This window comes from Rana temporaria, chromosome 2 (assembly GCF_905171775.1).
Source record: "Rana temporaria chromosome 2, aRanTem1.1, whole genome shotgun sequence".
In the NCBI taxonomy this organism is placed as follows: domain Eukaryota; kingdom Metazoa; phylum Chordata; class Amphibia; order Anura; family Ranidae; genus Rana; species Rana temporaria.
The window spans coordinates 32,697,833-32,723,770 of NC_053490.1; the positions used below are offsets into that span (position 1 = coordinate 32,697,833).

Below are 25,938 nucleotides of genomic sequence, written 5' to 3' on the forward strand. Positions count from 1 at the left end.
AAATTGGTGTTCTTTTTTCCCCACAAATAGAGCTTTCTTTTGGCGGTATTTGATCGGCTCTGTGGTTTTTAGTTTTTGCGTTATAAACAAAAATATAGCGACAATTTAAAAAAAATTAATATTTTTTACTTTCCACTTTTTTTTCCAGTACTAGGCTCCACTAATTAATTCTGTCCAGTGCGCATGGAGCAGTCTCCTGTCTGCCCCACCCCCTCTGCGTGTGTCGGCTCTTTTCCCATCGGCGGTGTGATGAGAGGCTTCTGGGTTGGCCGGAGATGCTGCCAATCATCCTGTGCACTCCCAGAAATGCTCTCCTAGTGCCACCCTCCAAGTGACCAAAGATGCCATGTATGCCCCGCCCCCCTGTAATCTGCTTCTGCTCCCAGCGCACCCGAGTTACATGGCTCTATTGGACAAGTACTGATCTATGGGGACACCTGATGTAGGGGGGCTCTGATGGGGGACACCTGCTGTGGGGGGGGGCTCTGATGGGGACACCTGCTGTGGGGGGCTCTGATGGGGGACACCTGCTGTGGGGAGGGGCTCTGATGGGGGACACCTGCTGTGGGGGGCTCTGATGGGGGACACCTGCTGTGGGGGGGCTCTGATGGGGGACACCTGCTGTGGGGGGCTCTGATGGGGGACACCTGCTGTGGGGGGGCTCTGATGGGGGACACCTGCTGTGGGGGGCTCTGATGGGGGGACACCTGCTGTGGGGGGGCTCTGATGGGGGACACCTGCTGTGGGGGGCACTGATGGGGGGACACCTGCTGGGGGAGACTCTGATGGGGGACACTAATGAAGACTTAGGGGAGCATCTTTGTGTTTGAGTCGTAGCCATAGAAACATTTGTAAAGGGGAGGAGTTAGTCCATGTGGGGGCACCAAAAATATTTCTGCACCCAGGCGTCTGTGACTCTAGGATCGGCCCTGTGCAGCTACACTAATTACAGTCAGCCAGTAACTTAAGCTACTTAACCTAGTACCCATCTAGGAGGTCCTTGTAGAAGGTCCTGAGCATTGTATTGGATTATTTTGTGTAATGTGACTAATACATTTGGAAATATATTTTTTATACCTACGCTTTAACTTTATACCCAGGGGTGCCATCCTAGAAAGTCCCTGGTTCTCACCTTGTAACCAGGGCCGCCATCAGGGGGGTACAGGCAGTACACCTGTAAGGGACCCGGAGGTTCCCAGCGGACCGGAGGCCCACAGGGCTCCAGGTGGCAACCCCCCCTTTTTTCTTTTTTTTTTATAAAAAAATATATATATATTTTTTAATATATTTGTATTTTATTTTTTATTAAAGGGACAATTTTTTTTTTTAGAGGTCCGGAGGTCCCCAGGGGCCCGGATGGCAACCCCCCTTTTTTTATTTATTTTTTATAAAAATATATATATTTTTTTTAATATATTTTTATTTTATTTTTTATTAAAGGGACAATTTTTTTTTTAGGGGTCCGTATGTCCCCAGGGGCCCGGAGATCCCCAGGGCCCCGGATGACAACCCCCCTTTTTTTTATAAAAAACATTTATATATATTTTTTATTTCTTTTATTTTTTATTTTTATATATATATATTTTTTTATAAATGTTTATTTTTTTATATATTTTTTTTATTTATTTTTTATTAAAGGGCCTAGAGATTTTTTTTTTTATTAAAGGGCCCATAGGTCCCCAGGGCCCCAGATGGCAACCCCCTTTTAAAAAAAAAAAATATATATATATATTTTTTTTATTTCTTTTTTTCTTTTTATTAATGGGCCCAGAGGCCCCCAGGGCCCCCCTTTTTTATATATATTTTTCTTTATTTCTTATTTTTTTGTAAAGGGCCCCCCGCTTCTCAATTTGCGGCACCCCCCCCCGCCTTCTCAATTTCAGGCGGCAGCACCCCCCCTCCCCCCCATGCCTGAAGTTGTGTAAGGGGCCCCATAATTCCTGATGGCGGCCCTGCTTGTAACCATTTGTTGGTTTAGAGTGATGGCATTGTAGGTCCTTTGCCTATTGTCAATCTGCTTCCATCCACCCTCTCCTTTAAACCTAGGACAGGAAGCATGTTAGGACTACAGAATTGCCCCCCCCCCCCTCCAACTACCAACCAGGTAATTTTCAGCAGGAGGTTGGTCGAGTATACTGAACCAAAGCAAATATCAAAGCTATGTTCCCTGCATGGAATTCAGATTTCTAGTTTCAATGTAGTGTCCCTTTCAATTGATTAGAAATAATAATTGCCACTGTGTTTTACTCAAGAATAGAATTTATTTGCGTTGGTATTATCTGGTTACACCATATAATCCAGAGAGCCAATCTTTGAAAAGGACAATAGAGTGGGTCAGACAGTGAATTGCAGGGGCTGTAAAAAATGTAAAAACAGAATAACAGACATATAATAAATGATGCCTTCATACAGCTAACATATATATTGATTCACTTATTAAATGTGTTTATAATAAAGACACATAATTACCTAAAATCTGTATTTATTTTTGCCTCCCAAAATTTCCCCCGTGTTCATTAGGTGGTTATACAAGCGCAGAAGAGTTCAAATGCTAAAAGAAGGGGCAACATTCTGACCTTTTTAGTGGTTGTGTGTCTAAAAATGCAGATCTTCCCAGCTGCTGCAAGTATCGCACACATGGGTGTGTAAAGAACGTGCTCCCCCACTGCACGCTGTGGTTCCTCCTGCTAGCTTGTATACGACATTACCTCCAAATGTACAGTCTGGTAGGAGGAACCACAGAGTGTAGCAGGGGAAACAAATTGTGAAATAATCCCATTGATTATTATTATTATTATTATTTTAATAATACAGGATTTATATAGCGTCAACAGTTTGCACATCGCTTTACAACACGAGGGCAGACAGAACAATTACAATACAATTTAATACAGGAGTGGGCTATATGACTTTAGGCTCTCTTTATGCCAGGGTTGAGTGTACGAGAGTCACTTGGGCTTATTGTAGTCATTATACGAAGGATAGATGTTTGTCAGCCGGGACGTTAAATTGAGTTTTGTGCTCCTCAAACAATTCACTCAGCTCCTCCATGTAGAGTTTGTGCAGCTTGTCCACCTCTTCATCTGATGGGGTCATATTTTCCGTCACTTTGATTGGCTTTCCAACTGTAAGAAAAATGAAATAGAAGTCGTTGGTATTGCAAAAGAGAACATCAAAATAAGGGGAAGTCCACCAAAAATTGCTGTTCTAGTTTTAAGCTAGACAAAGAATTTTTTATTTTTTTAATCAGATATTTTTTTTATTGAAAAATAGACATATCAAACATATACAATACAAACATTCTTTCTTTTTCATTTCCCCCCCCCCCCTCTTTTTTTGAGAGATGCATTACAAAATATATTGCAAAACAGTTTTCACATATCATCAGGGACCCATGTAAAAGGAAAAGAAACACCAAGAAAAAACAAAAAGCAAAACAAAAGGGGAGATCAATACAGCACATTTATACTTTTCGCCCCTACATTTATTTCCTCCACTATTCGCAGAGGAAATTATATAGTGGTCAACAAAAGTAGCATAGGCTTATCCTGTCGATTCACTCAGATCTTATGCAAATTAAGTGTATTCTTTATCTCCTTTTTCCTCCTCCCCTTGCCACCTATCCAAAGAAGTGGGCAAGGCAGGGTACCAAACTCCCCTAGACATCAGGGCACAATCAGGGATGGCTGTGATTATTTAACACTCAGCTATTGTCTACAATGAATAGAAAGAGCCCTGACTCCACACCATGTGGTATTACCTCTTCCAAGGAACTGCGCAAAAATAGTGTTTGCTTCCTTCCCTTCTCAACAACCCATTAAAATCCCTTTTCACTAAATACGTCTAGAACAACCCAACATCTGCCATAAAACCATCTCCAAGGATTCTATTCTGTACCAGCCGCAGTGGTGCCAAACCAGGAGTATCCAGCCAGGGATCCCATATATTCTCAAATTTTCCCGGACTACCCCGATGTTTATAAGCAAGTTGTTCCCTGACAAGAGAGTCATTTACAGATGTAGTCCACTCTGTGTAAGTGGGGGCTGTTGCAGATAACCATTTCCTGGCAATAAGTTTCCTAGCCAGGAATAAGGTCCTGAGAATAGCAATATAGGTATATGGCGTATATAGTTCTTCATCTACCCAACCCAGCAGACAAAGTTTGGGGTCAATAGGCAATTGAAGGTTCCATATGCTATTGATAGTGGCCAGCACCGCAGCCCAATAGCGCTGCAGCTTCGGGCACCTCCACAGCATATGCACAAGCGTCCCGTTGTCCACAAGACATCGGGGACAAAACGGGTCATCTCTTCTACGCCATTTATACAGCTTTTCAGGTGTACGGTATGTACGATGGATAATAAAAAGCTGCGTAAGCTTCTGTGTCGATGAGAGCGATACCTTAAGAACATTTCCCAGTATTGCATCCCACTCTTCATCGGAGATATGTCCTATATCGTCCCCCCAGCCAGCTCTACATCTCAAAGTCATCGCCTTAGAGACGTGGTCGAGAAGGGAGCTGTACAAGGACGAGATTTGTCCTTTCCTGGATGACGCCATAGTTAGCTGCGTAAGCACTACCGGTCTAGTAAGTTCCCATATCGAGATTGTAGCCTGCGCCGAAATAGCGTGTCGCAGTTGTAGGTATTGAAAAAAAGACGTGTTGGGCAAATCAAATTCATCCCTCAGGGACTGAAACTCCCTGAGTTCGCCTCCACAATATAATTGTGAGATGTATTTTACTCCCCGTCTCTCCCAGTTAGAAAAGTTTTGTAGTTTATTAAGTTCTGGGTAGTTACAATTCTTCCATATTCGTGACCAACTAGTGTATCCCATATATTGCAGGTGCTGTTTGGTTTTATTCCATATCTTATTTATAAGTATAAAAGTCGGGTACTGGTCCAAAGCACCCAGTTCCCCCGCGTCCACACATTCCACTAGATTATCCCCAGTCACCTGGGTACCCACTATATTTCTAATGGGGTCCGAGGTTTCCGGGCATAGCCATCCTGTCAGGTGTTGTAGCTGTGCAGCAACAAAATAAAAAAATGGGTTTGGTACCGCTAGGCCTCCCAACTCCTTCACCTCCTGTAAAGTTTCCAGTTTAATTCTTGGGACCTGTTTCCTCCATATTAGTGCCCGATATATGGTATTACATCTCTTAAACACGTGAGCAGGAATCCAAATGGGAGCATTGTGGAGCACATAGAGTAACTGAGGATTCCAGATCATTTTGATCAAGTTACAGCGCCCCACCACGGACAGCGGCAACTTGATCCAACTAGTTGTTTTTTCCTGAAACTTTTTAAGGACAGGTTCCACATTTAATTTGATATATTGATCTAAATTGGGATGGACCATAATACCTAAATACTTGAATGTATCCACTACTTTAATCTGTTGAGCAATCTGCGGTAAAGGCCCCATCAGCGGGTCTAGTAGAAGAAGAGTAGACTTATCCCAGTTTATTTTAAAACCGGAAAAAGTTCCAAAAGTGTGAATCAGTTCCATAAGATGGGTCAGGGATACAGACGTGTCGCCCAGGAACAGCAGCGCATCATCTGCATATACTGTAATGCCAATTTATCCTCTAGTGCTCCCCGCCTAAAACCCTGTATGTCTGGGTTCCCCCTTATAGCAGCCGCTAAAGGCTCTAAGGCGAGGGAAAAAAGTAAGGGGGATAGGGGACAGCCCTGTCTCGTTCCCCTGAATAAATCAAAGGATGATGAGAGGGTATTATTTATTCGGATGCATGCCTTAGGTGTTTTATACAATAGTTTAATCCAGGAAATAATACCCTCACAGACAAAGAATTTCATTAAAACATTTTGTAAAACATTTTTTTTTAAGAATTTTCATTTGATTTTCCAGTCGTTACTGGGGTCGATTTAACGGGCACTTTTGAGTGAATTGGCAAGAAAATTTGCAGAAGCAAGGTGGAAAAGTTTTCTTGAATGAACAGATTTCTAATGCCCCGTACACACGATCGGAAATTCCGACAGCAAAAGTCAGATGTGAGCTTTTGAATGGAAATTCCGGCCGTGTCTATGCTCCATCTGACTTTTGCTGTCAGAATTTCCGCCAAGAAAAGCTTGAGCGCTGGTTCTCAAATTTTCAGACGGAAAAAAATTCCTATCGGAAAACTTGAGCGTCTGTAGCAATTCCGACGCGCAAAATCCCGATGCATGCACGGAAACAATTTGACGCATGCTCGGAAGCATTGAACTTCATTTTCTCGGCTCTTCGTAGTGTTGTATGTCACTGCGTTCTTGACGCTCTAAAGTTCAGAGAACTTTTGTGTGACCGTGTGTTTGCAAGCCAAGCTTGAGCGGAATTTCGTCGGAAAAACCATCCAAGTTTTTTCTGACGGAAAATCAGATCGTGTGTATGCGGCATAACAGTTAAAGTGATTCTAAAGCAGTGGTTCTCAACCTTTCTAGTGCCGTGACCCCTTGATAAAATTTCCCAAGTTGTAGGGACCCCTAACAGTAAACTTATTTTTTATTCCTTCTCTTACTTCTTGGTGGGGGGTGGGGGGAATGGGATGAGTGGCAGTACTGGCGGGAAGTTGGGATGAGTGGCAGTGCTGGTGGCGGGTGGGATCAGTGGCAGTGCTGGGGAGAGTTCTGATCAGCCAACTTGGGTGCTCTTGATTAAGGTCATCTGCTGATCTGAGAACTGTAGTGGGGACTTTTAATGGCAACTCTAATCACAGGTAGCGTTACTCTGTCTCCGGCTTCACGGTGTCTCCAGCTTTGTGGTGTCTCGCAGCAGTGACACCTATGCCGAAATCGGGAGGTGGGGTCTCCTCCAGCCCCTCCCACTTCACATTCCTCACCAGTCAGCTGACCTCGAGCCTCTGCCCCCCACCCATGCCGTGAACTGAATGGGCGGCTGTGAAGAGGCTTAGTGGGCGGCCGTGGGCTCCAGGAACAGCCCAGCTGGGCAGCTGCAAAAAGACTGGAAGAGCGGTGCAGGCTTTAGAAACATCCTAGGATTCGGTGACCCCTGGCAAATTGTCATTTGACCCCCAAGGGTTTCCCGACCCCCGGGTTGAGAACCACTGTTCTAAAGGTTGACATTTTTCTTAAAAAAAAAAAAAAATCTGTAGCAGTGATTTTGCACAGAGCAGCCCAGATTCTCTTCTTTTTAGGTCCCCCACCAGCTCCACGAGATCACTTTTATCGGCGGTGGGAGAGATGCCCTCCTCCCGCTGCCGGATTTAGGACTGGACTTTGACTGGGCCATTCTAACACATGAATATACTTTGATCTAAACCATTCCCTTGTAGCTCTGGCTGTATATTTAGGGTCCTTGTGCTGCTGGAAGGTGAACCTCCGCCCCAGTTTCAAGCCTTTTGCAGACTCTAACAGGTTTTCTTCTAAGATTGCCCTGTATTTGACTCAATCAATCAATCAATCAATCAATCTTCCCATCAGCTCTGACCAGCATCCCTGTCCGTGCTGAAGAAAAGTATCCCCACCACATGATGCTGCCACCACCATGTTTCACGGTGGGGATGGTGTGTTCAGGGTGATGTGCAGTTTTTATATATTTTTGGGGGATATTTATTATAGCAAAAAGTAAAAAATATAATTTTTTTTCAAAATTGTCGCTCTATTTTTGTTTATCGCGCAAAAACGAAAAACCGCAGAGGCGATCAAATACCACCAAAAGAAAGCTCTATTTGTGGGGAAAAAAGGACGTCAATTTTGTTTGGAAGCCACATCGCACGACCGCGCAATTGTCAGTTAAAGCGACGCAGTGCCGAATCGCAAAAAGTGCTCTGGTCTTTGACCAGCAATATGGTCCAGGGGTTAAGTGGTTAACAATGGTTCTGACTCACCCCTGCTCTGGTTGTGGCTGGAGTTGTGCTTTAATAGCTGACAATAGCCCCTCCTTGAGTCACAATATGGAAAAAGTCAAGCCTTGGATCATTCACCCCAGTGCTGACTTTACAAAACACGGTCTGAGAGTGGACATTAGTGCAATTAGCTTCTTCTAATAATACCGAACCTGACAGCAGCCGGCATGTAACAGTATCTAGAGGAACATTGAGTACAATGCACTGTTTGCTCGTCACATTAGTGCCGGGCACAAGAGGAATTATTTATCTATCTCTTTGATGTGCTGTCACCATATCAAGCTTGTCAGCAAGATCCAGAATGTCCCTCCTAGTAGAAGCCTCATCCTTCTCCTCCCTGAAAAGAAGCTCCAGACAAATACATTGAACACTTTGTACTAGATGGGAAATATTGCACGTCTGCCTCTATCTGAAGCTTAACCACTTAAGCCCCGGACCTTTAGGCAGCTAAATGCCCAGGCCAGGTTTTGCGATTCGGCACTGCGCCGCTTTAACAGACAATTGCGCGGTCGTGCGACGTGGCTCCCAAACAAAATTGGCATCCTTTTTTCCCCACAAATAGAGCTTTCTTTTGGTGGTATTTGATCACCTCTGCGGTTTTTATTTTTTGCGCTATAAACAAAAATAGAGCGACAATTTTGAAAAAAGTTCAATATTTTTTACTTTTTGCTATAATAAATGTCCCCCAAAAACATATATAAAAAAAAATCGCAATAAGCGTTTATAAGCGTTTATCGATTGGTTTGCGCAAAATTTATAGCGTTTACAAAATAGGGGATAGTTTTATTATTTTTTTTTTTTTTTACAACAATTGGCGGCGATCAGCGATTTTTTTCGTGACTGCAACATTATGGCGGACACTTTGGACAATTTTGACAAATTTTTGGGACCATTGTCATTTTCACAGCAAAAAATGCATTTAAATTGCATTGTTTATTGTGAAAATGACAGTTGCAGTTTGGGAGTTAACCACAGGGGGCGCTGAAGGAGACACTAACTTTGAGAGTGAAGTTTCAGAAAAAAATTCCACAGCCCCCTGCGTATAACACGCAGGCACAGTTTACCCTCTATTTTCAGGGTAAAAAAGTAAGTGTTATACACCAATAAATACAGTATATATATATATATATATATATATATATATATATATATATATATATATATATATATATATATATATATACAGGGAGTGCAGAATTATTAGGCAAATTAGTATTTTGACCACATCATCCTCTTTATGCATGTTGTCTTACTCCAAGCTGTATAGGCTCGAAAGCCTACTACCAATTAAGCATATTAGGTGATGTGCATCTCTGTAATGAGAAGGTGTGTGGTCTAATGACATCAACACCCTATATCAGGTGTGCATAATTATTAGTCAACTTCCTTTCCTTTGGCAAAATGGGTCAAAAGAAGGACTTGACAGGCTCAGAAAAGTCAAAAATAGTGAGATATCTTGCAGAGGGATGCAGCACTCTTAAAATTGCAAAGCTTCTGAAGCGTGATCATCGAACAATCAAGCGTTTCATTCAAAATAGTCAACAGGGTCGCAAGAAGCGTGTGGAAAAACCAAGGCGCAAAATAACTGCCCATGAACTGAGAAAAGTCAAGCGTGCAGCTGCCAAGATGCCACTTGCCACCAGTTTGGCCATATTTCAGAGCTGCAACATCACTGGAGTGCCCAAAAGCACAAGGTGTGCAATACTCAGAGACATGGCCAAGGTAAGAAAGGCTGAAAGACGACCACCACTGAACAAGACACACAAGCTGAAACGTCAAGACTGGGCCAAGAAATATCTCAAGACTGATTTTTCTAAGGTTTTATGGACTGATGAAATGAGAGTGAGTCTTGATGGGTCAGATGGATGGGCCCGTGGCTGGATTGGTAAAGGGCAGAGAGCTCCAGTCCGACTCAGACGCCAGCAAGGTGGAGGTGGAGTACTGGTTTGGGCTGGTATCATCAAAGATAAGCTTGTGGGGCCTTTTCGGGTTGAGGATGGAGTCAAGCTCAACTCCCAGTCCTACTGCCAGTTTCTGGAAGACACCTTCTTCAAGCAGTGGTACAGGAAGAAGTCTGCATCCTTCAAGAAAAACATGATTTTCATGCAGGACAATGCTCCATCACACGCGTCCAAGTACTCCACAGCGTGGCTGGCAAGAAAGGGTATAAAAGAAGAAAAACTAATGACATGGCCTCCTTGTTCACCTGATCTGAACCCCATTGAGAACCTGTGGTCCATCATCAAATGTGAGATTTACAAGGAGGGAAAACAGTACACCTCTCTGAACAGTGTCTGGGAGGCTGTGGTTACTGCTGCACGCAATGTTGATGGTGAACAGATCAAAACACTGACAGAATCCATGGATGGCAGGCTTTTGAGTGTCCTTGCAAAGAAAGGTGGCTATATTGGTCACCAATTTGTTTTTGTTTTGTTTTTGAATGTCAGAAATGTATATTTGTGAATGTTGAGATGTTATATTGGTTTCACTGGTAAAAATAAATCATTGAAATGGGTATATATTTTTTTTTTTGTTAAGTTGCCTAATAATTATGCACAGTAATAGTCACCTGCACACACAGATATCCCCCTAAAATAGCTAAAACTAAAAACTACTTCCAAAAATATTCAGCTTTGATATTAATGAGTTTTTTGGGTTCATTGAGAACATGGTTGTTGTTCAATAATAAAATTAATCCTCAAAAATACAACTTGCCTAATAATTCTGCACTCCCTGTATAATAGATACAAAAAATATATATGTATACAAAATGCAAACATAGGTGCAAAAATAAATAAAGTATAAATAATGCAAAAAAAGATGCTGAATAAATAATGCAAAAATGCAAAAATAAATGTAAATATATGTATGTAAGAAAATTAATACATACATACATACTGTACATACATACATGTTAAATGTATGTATATTTAAATATATATACACACAAACACACATGTATGTATACAAAATACAAAAATGGACACAAAAATCAATAGATGTAAATATATGCATACATAGATGACAGACCCGACAGAGGTTCTATGGGCCAGATTCCGGTACAATTGCGGCGGCGCAACGTAACCCGTTTACGTTACACCGCCGCAAGTTTTCAGTGTAAGTGCCTGATTCACAAAGCACTTACCTGTAAACTTGCGGCGGTGTAACGTAAACCCGTCCGGCGCAAGCCCGCCCAATTCAAATGGGGCGTGTACCATTTAAATTAGGCGCGCTCCCGCGCCGGACGTTCTGCGCATGCTCCGTTCGCAATTTTCCCGACGTGCTTTGCGCGAAATTACGGCGACCCGACGTGTTTGTGAATCGCGATGTGCGTAACGTACTTACGCCGAAAAAAAAAAAATTCAAAATCGACGCGGGAACGACGGCCATACTTTAACATGGTGGAGTAATTTTACACCATGTTAATAGCACACTTAACTTTGCGACGGGAAAAAAAGACTTGCGCCGAGGTAACGAACGCGAAAACCTTCGTGGATCGCCACAACTGCTAATTTGCATACCCGACGCTGGAAAACGACGCAAACTCCACCCAGCGGCGGCCGAGGTATTGCATCCTAAGATCCGACGGTGTAAGTCAAATTAAAAAGTTCCGCTATCTATGCGGAACTGATTCTATGAATCAGCCGCATAGATACGACAAGAGATACGACGGCGTATCAGGAGATACGCCGTCGTATCTATTCTGTGAATCTGGCCCTATGTTAGTAAGTCCACTTTTAAACTAATGAATACCTTTTTAATTAATTTTTTCTTTTTTTTTGCCAGTGATTAAAGTGGTAGTTTGCCCAGCCAGACAGCGCATTACCAGCATCTACTTTGTTTCGTAGAGCCTGGTTAAAGATTGTACACACACAACCTGTGTCTCTTATGTTTGTTTCAATGCTAAATTGTTAAGCAGGACTTGAACAGTCCATTAACCTCAATACTAATTCAGATATCTTAGTGTACTATTTCCGTTGTGTTTCCCTGTAACATCGTTCCACGTCACTGATAGAGAACAGGTGTTACCCTCCATTCTATCCACCATTGTGGAGTGGTTGTGACTCATTAATTATTTCGATCTATTCCTAGAATGCAGGACGTCCATCCATCTGCCATAATAATTCCACTTCACTGCACTTCGCAGGCTTCACTTACCGATACAACTGACATCAATACGTCAGTTTGTCCTCTGCACACTGTTTACTACTTTCCAAGAAGACCTTTGGAGTACCAACCACTTGAGTCCGGGGACTTTTTCCTAACTCCCTTTGAGCCCCAGAGCAGTTTTTTATATATATTTTTTGGCGACGTCACTATTCTGCACATAGGGCCAGATTCACAAAGGGGATACGATGGCGTATCTCCTGATACACCATCGTATCTCTGTTTCTATCTATGCGACTGATTCATAGAATCAGTTACGCATAGATATCCATAAGATCCGACAGGTGTAATTGTTTTACACTGTCGGATCTTAGGATGCAATACCGCGGCCGCCGCTGGGGGGAGTTTGCGTCGTAAACCAGCGTCGGGTATGCAAATTAGGAGTTACGGCGATCCACAACGGATTTTCGCGTTCGCTACGTCGCCGCTAGTCTAGTTTCCCGTCACAAATTTAGTCGTCGTTTTGGGTGCCCTAACTTTAGTCAGCAATCGTATTGCTGACTAAAGTATGGCCGTCGTTCCCGCGTCGAAATTTTTAATTTAACGTCGTTTGCGTAACACGTCCGGGAATATGGAAGTACGCTACGCGCGTCGCCATTCGAAAAAATTATGTCACGGCGCGCAAAGCACGACGGGAATTGCGAAACTAAGCATGCGCAGAAGGTCCGGCGCGGGCGCGCGCCTAATTTAAATGGCACACGCCCATTTGAATTGGCCCGCCTTGCGCCGGAGGCCGCGGGCGTAGTTTTGATCGCAAGTGCTTTGTGAATCAGGCACTTGCGATGAAAACTTGCGGCGGTGTAACGTATCTACGATACGTTACGCCGCTGCGATTCTACGTGAATCTGGCCCATAGCTTTTAAGTGTTTTGTAGTTACCCCAACATAATATAAACATTTTTGGGTGGCGCACACACAGGGCTTTAATTTTGGTAGCATATTTTTATACATACATTTGTAATTCCTGGGTGTTCATTAGGAATAAATACAGAGGCGTAACTACAACCTTCAGGGCCCCAGTGCAAGAAACCATGAAGTCCTGAGGCCCATTTCCAAGATCCCTGGGCCCTATACTCCCATTGCAGGGCCCTTTATTAAAGTCCCATAGCGGGACCCTTGCACATGTTCTGCAGCAGGCTCCCCTTAGACCAGTGGTTCTCAACCCTTTAGTGCCGTGACCCCTTGATACAATTTGGGGACCCCTAACAGTAACATTTTCGTAGCGTGCGTTGTCAGCACCCAAGGCAAGAAAAGTAATTTGCACCCCTAACCCACGAAAATTTTGCGCTCCCTGAGTCCCCTCCACTCGTACAGTATTAAAACCCCTTATGGTACATTTTAGGATGTACTACTTTTTCTCTTTGTTCTGCTTTCTTTACCTTTTATCTCTCGCTATCATAATTTCTTGTTTTTTCCCCCATCCCTCTCTAGCCGTCTTTCTTGTTTTTTCTCTTATTCTTTCTCTCCCTTTTTTCTTTCTTCCTCCCCCTCTTTTACTCTCCCTTCCATGTATTCTCTATTTTTATTCCTTCTCTTACTCCTTGGTGGGGGGGGGGGGGGGGGTGTAGTTCTGATCAGCCAACTTAGGTGCTCTTGATTAAGGTCATCTGCTGATCTGAGAACTGTAGTGGGGACGTTTAATGGCAACTATAATCACAGGTAATGTTACTCACTGTGTGTCCGACTTTGTGGTGTCTCGTAGCAGTGACACCTATGCTGAAATCAGGAGATAGGGTCTCCTCCAGCCCCTCCCACCTGACGATCCTCACCAGTCAGCGGACCTCTAGTCTCTGCCCCCCAGCCATGCCGTAAACTGAATGGGCGGCTGTGAAGAGGCTGAGCGGGCAGCTGTGGGCTCAAGGAACAGCCCAGCTGGGCAGCTGCAGAAATGCTGGGAGACTGGTGTGGGCTTCAGGAACAGCTCAGGATTTGATGACCCCTGGCAAATCATCATTTGACCCCCAAAGGGGTCCCGACCCCCAGGTTGAGAACCACTGCCTTAGACCTAGCAAATATTTAACAGGATATGGGGCCCCTACTGCAAGGGTAATGTTTTTTCTTCATGCCGTGGATGGGTTTTAAAGTGACACTAAACATATTCTCCAAAAAAATAATCCATACACGCTCACTACTTATTGGCTCCTGAATCTCTCCTTTGCCCTATTCATTTCTATTTGTTTGAAAGGAGCACACTATACATCCCATAGTCCATCTCAGGAGTGAGCAAGTGAGGGTGGGGCTAGGTTCCTACATACAGTGGTACCATAATGAACAAAAGGTAGCCACCCTCAAAAAAAAAAAAAAAAAAAAGGTTTTATTTTTTTGTTTTATTTTATTGTACATCTCTATTTTTTTATTTAACCACTTCAATACAGGGCATTTTCACCCCCTTCCTGCCCAGGCCAATTTTTAGTTTTCAGTGCTGTTGCACATGAATGACAATCGCGCGGTCATGCAACACCGTACCCAAATTACATTTTTATGATTTGTTTCCCCACAAAGAGAGCTTTCGTTTGGTGGTATTTGATCACCTCAGCGGTTTTTATTTTTTTGCACTATAAACAAAAGAAGAGTGACAAGTTTGATAAAAACACAATGGGGGTTATTTGCGAAAGGCAAATCCACTTTTCACTACAAGTGCAAACTTTAAGTGCAAAGTGCACTTGAAATTGCACTGAAAGTGCACTTGGAAGTGCAGTCGCTTGGTAGGAGAAAGTACAAATATATTCCAAAATGAAGCAAAAAGAAAACATTCAGAAAAAAGTTGCAAAGAATCATTGACGTAATTGAAGCCACATATTACATCCATTGTACATACCAAGTACTAGATTTGTAGATAAATGTATCAAAATGTTTCATTGTTGTTGTTAACAGCAATGAAACATTTTGATACATATGTGACTTCAATTATGTCAATGATTCTTTGGAACTATTTTCTGAATGTTTTTCTTTTTGCTTAATTTTGGAATATATTTTGACTTTCTCCTACCAAGAGGCTCCAAAGAAAGGATTGGTATTCCTGAAATGTTTCAAATTATGATTGTACTATTCTATGTATAATGTGCGAATTATCAATGGGCCGGATTCAAGAAGCAATTGCGCCTGTGTAACCATAGGTTACACAGCGCAATTGCTTACTTGCCCCGGCGTAACGAGTGCTCCTGATTCAGGAACCTCGTTACGCCGACTGCAGCATAAGATCTGCGCGGCATAAGGCTCTTATGCCCGCATATCTTAGGCTGCATTCTTGCGGTGGACGCTAGGTGGCGTTCACGTTGTGCTCAGTGTATAGTATGCAAATTGCATACTAACACCGATTCACAACGTTGCGCGAGCCCTGCGTACACAATTTACGCCGCTTACGTACGGCGGTTTTCGCGCAAGGCTTCCCCCTGCTATTAGCAGGGGCAGCCCATGTTATGTATACCCGTCGTTCCCGCGTCGCGAAATTCGAATTTTACGTACTTTGCGTAAGTGAATCGTGAATGGCGCTGGATGCCATTCACGTTCACTTTGAAGCAAATGACGTCCTTGCGACGTCATTTGCCGCAATGCACGTCGGGAAAGTTTCCCGACAGAGCATGCGCGCTACGATCGGCGCGGGAACACGCCTAATTTAAATGATTCCCGCTCCCTACGGGATCATTTAAATTGCGTGCTCTAGCGCTGGGCATTTTGCCGGCGCGCCCGCGCAATTCACGAAGCTTCTGCTCCGTGAATCAAGGGTAGCGGAGAAAATTCGCCTCCGTAAATAATGGGCAATTCTACCTGAATCCGGCCCAAATGTGTTTCACATATTTTTATATTTGCATACAAACAATTTATTTTAAGAAATAATACGTTTTTTCTTTAATAAATTATATATTTTAACATATTTTAATTTTCTCTGTTTGCCCTTAAAATCCTGTTGTACCGGGGAGTACTTATGCCCTTTTAGTTTTTTTTCCCTATGAATTTGGGATGATGGCAACATTTAAAGGAAGACAATTTTTTGTTTTTTCCTTCTTCTGGTTCATTATTTATACCATTCTACGTTCAGTGCTTGTCATTGTATGTTCCTAATAATGTGACAATGTATTGTGGTCAGCGGCGGCCGTTCCATAAGGGGCGCAGGGGTGCCTCTCCCCTAATCTCCATGCCCTGCCCCCTAATTTCCATGCGGGACACCGGACGCATAGATTTCTACAAATGTATTTGTTATTTTTTGAAGCACGTGATTACAGCCTGAAGCCTCGTTCACACGCTCGGTTTTCTCGGCAAAAACCAGCAAGAAAACTGCTGGCAGAGCTTTCTTGCCAAGTAAACCGTGCGTGTGTACGAAGCTTTGAGGTTTCTCGTCAAGAAAACTGCCCAGAATCTAGACGAGAAAAATAGAGAACCTGCTCTCTATTTTCTCATCCTGATTCTCAGCAGTGTTTTCCTGCCGAGAAACCAGAGCGCCTGTATACTTACCTGTCGCCGTGGAAATCCGTGCATGCTCGAAATGACTTTGACGCATGCGCGGTAGCTTCCAAGGCATTAGTAGGGTGTAGCAAGACGGCGGTGACGCCATCGAATGTGACAAGTGCATGCTCGTCGTAGTCGATGACGTCACCGCGTTCGTGCCATTCAAAAGAACGGCGGTTCTTTTGAATGGAGTGTGTATACACTCGGCCGGCAAGAGAATCTTGCCTAGAATCTCGTCAGGAGATTCTGGGCCGTGTGTACAGGGCTTTAGGCTCTAATTGGCTTCAAAAAGGTTGGCCTCGGGGCGCAGTGAGCCCACCCACTTGCAGTGTCTAGACACAGCGTTGGGTTTACCTACAGCAGAATATTGCATTGTTTTGTTCACTTTATACTGATTGGCTAAAACCTGGATCAATCCAAATCCAATATTGCTCGTCGGCCCTTGCAGAGTCATTATTAAATCTTATTACTTCCAGTCTGGAGTGATGATTTTAGAACACTGAGGGCCAGATTCTCGTACGCTTGCGTAACTTTGTGCGGGCGTAAGGTATCTGATTTACGTTGCGCCTCCGCAACTTAGACAGGCAAGTGCTGTATTCTCAAAGTACTTGTTCCGTAAGCGTAAGCGTAAATCGGCAGGCGTAAGCCCGCCTAATTCAAATTTGGATCAGGGGGCGTGTTTTATGTAAATCTTCTGTGACCCGACGTGATTGACGTTTTTCCCGAACGGCGCATGCGCCGTCCGCCGTCCGTGGAATTTCCCAGTGTGCATTGCTCCAAAGTACGCCGCAAGGACGCCAGCCCCATTCACGGACGACTTACGCAAACGATGTAACTTTTTTAAATTTCGACGCGGGAACGACGGCCATACATTGTTACGAAGCACTTATGCCACCATATAGCAGGGGTAACTATACGCCGGGAAAAGCCTAATGTAAACGGCGTAACTTTACTGCGTCGGCCAGGGCGTACATTCGGGAATTCGCGTAACTAGCTGATTTACATATTTTGACGCGTAAATCAGCTTACACGCCCCTAGCGGCCAGCGTAAAAATGCACTTAAGCTCCGACGGCGTAAGACACTTACGCCGGTCGGATAGAATAGAAATCTATGCGTAACTGATTTTAAGAATCAGGCGCATAGATACGACGGCTCGGATTAGGACTTACGACGGCGTACATGGCGCTACGCCGTCGTAAGTCCTGTGAGAATCCAGGCCTGACATTTCAATGCATTTTCCCCTTGAAGACAATCCAATTTAGACTTTAAAAAAAATCCCTCCGCCGCTCTTTACTTGGACTTGCTATTGTTTTTTACAGACTGTGCCGGTGATAAACATTTATTAGGAGAACCAAAGTCTCTTGGCTATAAAGATGGAGGAATGGATCTAAATTTGGAAATACAATTTTTTATCCGGGGAACTTTGATTAATGGCCTGCCAGTATTATTAATAAAGACGATCCCTCCTGTAGTGAGCACAGACCTTTGTCCCTTGGCCACTGGATGAACTCATCCTCGGAAGTGCGCTCAAAGTCAGTTGTAGAGACTTGTGATCATTTACCGCTGAAGTTTATTCTGCTTAGATTTTGGCTTCCCTACTTCCTTCTCCACGCCTCCCATCCATCATCACTAAATTGGAGTTAATGATAAAAGTTAGAAAATTTATACTACTGTTATGCATTGTAATATATCAGGAATGTACTAATGTAGACATGTATGGTTATTGAAAGGTGCATTTTACAATTTACCCTTTACACCAGGGGCCTCCAAAGTTTTCAAACAAAGGGCCCATTTACTGTCCTTCAGACTTTAGAGGGGTCTGATTGTGGCCAGTGGGGGTAGAAAATTTCCCAAGCCCAGCATCGGTGAGAGTAAACATTGCCTCGGGTTGGTGGCCAGTTACAAAGTGCCTGTGGTTGGTAAGAGGAAGAACAGTGCCCTATCATTGGTATCAGTGGGAGGAATAGTGCCCCATCATTGGTGTCAGTGTGAGGAATAGTGCCCCATCATTGGTGTCAGTAGTAGGAATAATGCCCCATCATTGGTATCAGTGGGAGGAATAGTGTCCTATCATTTGTATCAGTGGGAGTAATAGTGTCCCTTCATTGGTATCAGTGGGAGGAATAGTGTCCCTTCATTGGTATCAGTGGGAGAAATAGTGTTCCTTCATTGGTATCAGTGAGAGGAATAGTGTCCCTTCATTGGTATCAGTGGGAGTAATAGTGTCCCTTCATTGGTATCAGTGGGAGTAATAGTGTCCCTTCATTGGTATCAGTGGGAGGAAAAGTGTCCCATCATTGGTATCAGTGCGAGGAATAGTGTCCCATCATTGGTATCAGTCTGAGGAATAGTGCCCTATTGTTGGCATCAGTAGGAGGAATAGTGCCCCACCATTGGTATCAATGGAAGAAATCGCGCCCTATCATTGATGACAGTGGTGATTTATAAAATGTAACTTTCATTAACCTTACATGTCTGCATTAATACATTCCTGATACTGTAAATCACAATGAACAGTATCATTTTTTAAAAGCTTTAAATTTTATCATTAAAACACAAATCCAATGACTTCGCCTAGGCTGAGAAGATATCATCAGTCTGCTGCAGGCAGGAGGAAATATATTCCTCAGTCTCTTCTCCCCCAGTGATCAGAGTCACAAAGTGAGAGGCTGCAACAGGGCTAATCTGTGTGAGATGAATCGGCATCTCAGTGGAGGAAGCAGATGGTGACTGTGGATGATGCCTGAATATAGATGGCTCCATTCATGTCAAGGGGAGTACTGTGATCTCAATGAGAGTTAATAAATAGTGTTGCTCACGAATATTTGCATTTCGAATATTCGTTACGAATATGGCATATTCGAATATTCGCGAATAACTCGAATTTCGCGGCCAATATTCGCTATTCCGAATATTTTTTCAAATTTATTTTTAAAACAGATCACATCCTATCGACGTCTAAAAGCATTGCTGGTATGATTAGAGACCCTGGGCCGAGTAGCTAAGCTGAGGCGATCCTTTTATGTTGCCGAATATTCGCAATCGCGAATATTCGATTTCCGAATATTCGCGAATACTTTCTCCGCCCTTCTTTTGCATCAGAGCCAATCAGAGTTCTCCTACCACAGTTGTCAAAATTTCGCAATCAATTTCTTTTTTTTTTTTTATAAAATATCACGAATATTCGATTTTAGCAAATATTTCACGAATATTCGGCTATATATTCGTGATATATCGCAAAATCGAATATGGCGTATTCCGCTCAACACTATTAATAAATACCTGGAAGTGTTATACTTACACATCGCTTACTGTGCTGCACTTAAAGGGATTGTGAAGGTAAATGTTTTTTCGCCTTAATGCATCCTATGCATTAAGGCGAAACAGGCGCTGCTGTCAATCACAGCGGATGACGCGGCGCACCAGGGGGCGGGGCCGAGTGATACAGTCGGCGGCTATGCCCGCCGCTGTATCACGGGAGCGCGCTCGCAAACGCTTTCCACCATGCGAGCTCGCATGAAGGTGGAAAGCTTTTGCGAGGAGGAGCCGAGACAGCCACCGAGGGACCCCAGAAGACCGGATTCGGGGACACTCTGTGCAAAACGAGCTGCACAGTGGAGGTAAGTATAACATGTTTATAACATGTTTGTTATTTAAAAAAAAAAAAAAAAAGTTTGCCTTTAGTGTTCCTTTAACATTTTGATGCTAGGTCAACATTAAAGGAGTTTTTTTGCTAAAATGTCTGTCTGCAAGGTATAGAGACAGAATAGTTTTATGATTCCTTTTAAAACCTATTAAAAAGCGATTAAATTCATTCATATAATGTACCTGTAGTTTCTAGTTTGGTTTCTGCTGTTGATTTCCTGCATCTCGGCACTCGTTCGTGTGAGTGACGTCGCCGTAGTGCTTAGAACTACATTCCCCGGTATCCTTTTGCGCATCGCGCATGCGCAGTTTAAAAAAATGGGCACGAGAGCTCGCTCACAGTTTTTGAATACACTGCCCACTATACCTCCCACTATACCGCCCAACGATTAATATTCAAGCTTGGAAACCCACCCACAGAGCCATAGACAACAGAAGCCAGCAGCAACAACAGGACAAAAAAACAAAGGAAAATGGTAAGATTTACAAAAAATGTATTATCAGCAACTGGAGCATTTTAAATTTAAATTGATGATAAATATATTCGTATGGGAGTTGTTGAGAAAGCAAGGGGGCGGGGTCCAGGTGGGGCAGTGATGGTTTGCTAAACGAAACGGATCCAAGGGGGAGGTGCTGTGGGGTTTTAGACACACCTCCTTGAAGTCTGTATCATGTAGAGAGCGAGCATGACGCACTGCTGGAGTCCCGAGGACGGGGGCGAGCACGTTACTGACCACAGTTAGAAAGCTCCCGTCACTGTGGTTATCTCCAAACAGACAACCAGGAAGTGTCCAGATAAGAGAAGAAATACAGCAACATCAGAGCAAAAACATGAAAAGAGCACTGCAGTAAGGTAAAGGAAGCTATTTAGATTAAAAAAAAAATCCTTTACAATCCCTTTAACCACTTGCTGCCCGCCAATTGCAGATTGACGTCGGCAAAGTGGTTTCAATATCCTGAGTGGACGTCATATGACGTCCTCAGGATATTGAGCCGCTGCCCCCAGGGGCGCGCATCGCGGCGATCGATGTTGCAGGAGACTCTTTACCACGTGATCAGCTGTGTCCAATCACGGCTGATCACGATGTAAACAGGAAAAGCCGGTAATCGTCTTTTCCTCACTTGCGTCTGTCAGACGCGAGTAGAGGAGAGCCGATCGGCTGCTCCTCTGACAGGGGGGGTTTGTGCTGATCGATTATCAGCACAGCCCCCCCGAGGATGCCCACACTGGACCACCAGGGATGCCACTAGACCACCAGGGATGCAAAACACAGGGATGCAAAACACACACTAGACCACCAGGGATGACAGAAATAATGGATGCCAATCAGTGCCCGCAATGGATGCCAATCAGTGCCCACAATGGGCATCACTGATTGGCAAGCATTGTTTGGCACTGATTGGCATACATTAGTACAACACATACGTTAGTGCCACCTATCAGTGCCCATCTATGCCCATCCATGCCGCCTATCAGTGCCCATCCATGCCGCCTATCAGTGCCCATCCATGCCGCCTATCAGTGCCCATCCATGCCGCCTATCAGTGCCCATCTGTGCCGCCTATCAGTGCCCATCATCATTGCCCATCAATGCCACCACATCAGTGCCACCTCATCGGTGCCCATCAGTGCCGCCTTATTAGTGCCTGTCAGTGCAGTACCATCAGTGCCTATCAGTGGAGGAGAAAACGTACTCATTTACAATAATTTATAACAGAAACAAAAAAAAATTGCAAAAATAAAAATCCCAGAGGCAATCAAATTCCACCAAAAGAAAGCTCTATTTGTGGGTACAAAATTATAAAAATTTAGTTTGGGTACAGTGTTGCATGACCGTGCAATTGTCATTCAAAGTGCAACAGCGATGAAAGCTGAAAATTGGTCTGGGAGGGAAGGTGTATAAGTGCCCTGTATGGAAGTGGTGAAGTTGCATTCTAGAAAGTGGGGAAGGGATAGAACCCTGATAGGGGTTTTCTTGTTTTGTGAACCACCAATCCAGGGAATATCCGATTGACTCTCAGGGATCAGAAAGGAAGTTTTTCCCTCCGCTGGAACAAATTGGATCATGCTTCGCTGTTTTGCTCTGGATCAACTGTGGGTATAGGATTGTGTATACAGTGGAACCTTGGATTACGAGCATAATCCGTTCCAGGAGAATGCTTGTAATCCAAAGCACTCGCATATCAAAGCGAGTTTCCCCATAGAAGTCAATGGAAACAAAGATAATTTGTTCCACATTGACTTCTATGGCATGCAATACTGCATGTGGCCAAAGGTGGGGGGGACAGGAGAGACTCGGAAATACTGGGAGACTGCTCAGCTGCATTCAGAATCCCACTGAAAGGCTCGAAAACACTCGGGAACTGAATATTGTCGAATGTTTCCGAGTGTCACCTCTGGCCAAATGCAGTACTGCACACCGCAGAGGCTTGAATCCTGCTCATTTTGAGAGACAACATTCGCAAACCGAGTCAGGATTAAAAAGGTTTGTAAGAATTTTCTTTTTTTGTTTTTCCCTTTTTTTCAACCAGACTAATTATGTACCAATGGTGGAATTTATCAATTCCTGTCCCACTCAGGAGGAGATTTAAACCAGGACGGTGATCATTGTATTTTACATCTGGAGTTGTTTTTTTTAAATGCACAATGAAGCATGTAATGTCATTGCTGGGAGGCCCCATGTTCTAGATCAGCGTTTCGCCACCAGGGTGCTGCAAGCATAGGACCAGGTTTGCCCTGGTTTAGGGCCTGTTGGAGAGCCTGTGATTAATGAACTATGTCATCAAGGGGGGTCTGTGATGGGGGGACTGTGTGATCGGGGGCTCTGATATGATGAGGCAAGTCTGATAGGGGTCTCTGACGTGATTGGGTGGGGGCAACTACTATGACATGATGGGGATGGAAATACCTCTGATGTCATGGGGGGATTCTGATGTGAAGGGTTATTCTGGTGTCATGAAAGGATCTAATCAGAGAGCTTCTGGTATAAAGTTGATTTAATCAAGGCAGTTGCATTCATTGTCCTATGCTCGGGTGTCCCATTGATAAGTAAAGTTTTAATTTTTTTATATTATAGACTGGGGGTGCCTTCGAGATTCTTGAACAGTTTTTAACCACTTCAGCCCCAGAAGAAATTAATCCCTTCCTGACCAGAGCACTTTTTGCGATTCAGCACTGCATCTCTATAACTGACAATTGCGCGGTCGTGCGACGTGGCACCCAAACAAAATTGACGTCCTTTTTTTCCCACAAATAGAGCTTTCTTTTGGTATTTGATCACTTCTGCGTTTGTTTGTTTTTTTGCGCTATAAACAAAAAAACTATTTTGAAAAAAAAACACTATCTTTTACTTTTTGCTATAATAAATATCCCACGTTTAATTTAAAAAAAAAACATATTTTTTCCTCAGTTTAGGCCGATATGTATTCCTATACATATTTTTGGTATAAAAAAAAAAAACGCAATAAGCGTATATTGATTGGTTTGCGCAAAAGTTATAGGGCCAGATTCAGGTAGATTTACGTTACGCAGCGGCGGCGTAACGTAGCCCATTTACGTTACACCGCCGCTGGTTTACAGCGTAAGTGCCTGATTCACAAAGCACTTACCTGTAAACTTGCGGCGGTGTAACGTAAATCCGCTCGGCGCAAGCCCGCCTAATTCAAATGGGGCGGGCACCATTTAAATTAGGCGCGTTCCCGCGCCGAGCGTACTGCGCATGCTCCGTCCGTCAAATTACCCGACGTGCATTGCGCTAAATGACGTCGCAAGGACGTCATTGGTTTCGAAGTTAACGTAAATGGCGTCCAGCGCCATTCACGGACGACTTACGCAAACGACGTGACATTTTAAATTTCGACGCGGGAACGACGGCCATACTTAACATTGGCTAGACCACCTAGGGCTTAGCTTTAACTTTACGACGCGTATCGCTACGGAAACGACGTAAATTTAGATCGACGGGCATCGCGGACGTTCGTGAATCGCCGTAACTAGTCATTTGCATATTCTACGCCGACCGCAATGGCCTCGCCACCTAGCGGCCGGCCTAGAATTGCAGCCTAAGATCCGACGGTGTAACACAAGTTACACCTGTCGGATCTTAGGGCTATCTATGCGTAACTGATTCTATGAATCAGTCGCATAGATACGTCGTCGTATCTCAGAGATACGACGACGTATCAGGAGATACGCCGTTGTATCTCTTCTGTGAATCTGGCCCATAGCGTCTACAAAATAGAGGATATTATTTTGGCATTTTAATTATTAATTTATTTTTTTACTAGTAATGGCGGCGATCTGCGATTTTTATTGGGACTGCGACATTATGGCGGACACATCGGACACTTTTTTGCGACCATTGTCATTTATACAGCGAATAGTGCTATAAAAATGCATTGATTACCGTGTAATTGACACTGGCAGGTAAGGGGTTAAACACTAGGGGGCGAGGAAGGGGTTAAGTGGGTCTTAGGGTGTGATTCTAACTGTAGGGGGGCTGGGCTACGAGTGTCACACGACATTGATCACTGCTCCCGATGACAGGGAGCAGTAGATCAGTGTCCTGTCACTAGGCAGAACAAGGAAATGCCTTGCTTACGTTCTGCCACGATCGCGGGCACCCGGCGGACATCGAGTCTGCGGGCGCGCGTGCCATGCACGGCGGCAAATTCTAAGCCACGTACAGGTACATGGCTTTGCACAGCCATGCCATTCTGCCAACGTATATGTACAGGTGCCGGTCGGCAAGTGGTTAAAAGGGGCCACAACTGAAAGAAAATGCTACTCTAGATTATTCATAGCTGATCAGTAAAACAATAAAACTTATTTTTGAAAATCTCTAGAAGGAAAAAAACGTACCAATAGTGTGAATTGGTCTCCGATAGGGCATCAGACCGAAGCTGTATTGAAAAACTCCTCGAGCGTGGAACAAAGGCAGGGCCACCCCCATCATCTTCTGCAGCCTCTCCTGCATCTTTCTGAGGAAAGAGCCTCTAGGATTGTCCACCTGGTCAAAGAGCTCATTTTCCCCAAAGGAAAATACCGGAACCAAGGAAGCCCTGAAAGAGAAATACATAGAACTACATTTTTTATATTACACATAGTAAAGTCCTAAAGCCCCAAACAGGCAGGTATTATTTAATCTTAACTAAAGTATTAACAAACAAGGCTTGTGTTAAAGCAATACAGTGGGGATCGAAAGTTTGGGCACCCCAGGTAAATATTTGTATTAATGTGCATAACGAAGCCAAGGAAAGATGGAAAAATCTCCAAAAGGCATCAAATTACAGATTAGACATTCTTATAATATGTAAAAAAAAAGTTAGATTTGATTTCCATCTTTTACACTCTTAAAATGACAGAAAAAAAAATGGCGTCTGCAAAAGTTTGGGCACCCTGCCGAGTTAATATCTTGTACTGCCCCCTTTGGCAAGTATCACAGCTTGTAAACGCTTTTAGTAGCAATATGTGCAAATTAAATCTTGCGCCAAATTAAACTAAAGTGAACTATAGCTGTAACCCAATATAATCAATAGATTATAAACTGTGGTATGGGGGGTGTGTGCGCTGACAATAATTTTACCAGTGCTAAGTAAAACAAATACGTATGTGAATACAGCAATGTGATACAAGCTAAATACTTAAACACCTAAAACCAAAATGATCTAGTAGAAAAGTCAGTTAAACACCACTAGTGCTAACAGATGCTTAGTGCCAGTACTTTGACATTAATAATAAAAATAAGTTAAAATTAAAATAAAGGAAGTGAGTCCAATATATATACAGTGATCCTAGACAAAGGTCCAAATAGATC

General features: G+C 43.6%; 1 protein-coding gene across 1 annotated transcript in view; it reads right to left on the reverse strand.

The window, feature by feature from the left end:
* Positions 1 to 2,241: 2,241 nt before the first annotated feature.
* MOGAT2 (monoacylglycerol O-acyltransferase 2) overlaps positions 2,242 to 25,938 on the reverse strand; it is a 118,987-nt gene continuing 95,290 nt past the window's right edge. Inside the window, exons 5-6 of the mRNA XM_040340029.1 lie at positions 24,984 to 25,183; positions 2,242 to 3,125 (exon numbers count right to left, since the gene is read on the reverse strand). Coding sequence (XP_040195963.1) covers positions 2,971 to 3,125; positions 24,984 to 25,183 — 355 coding nt within the window. The 3' untranslated portion in view covers positions 2,242 to 2,970. The remainder of the gene's footprint in view (positions 3,126 to 24,983; positions 25,184 to 25,938) is intronic.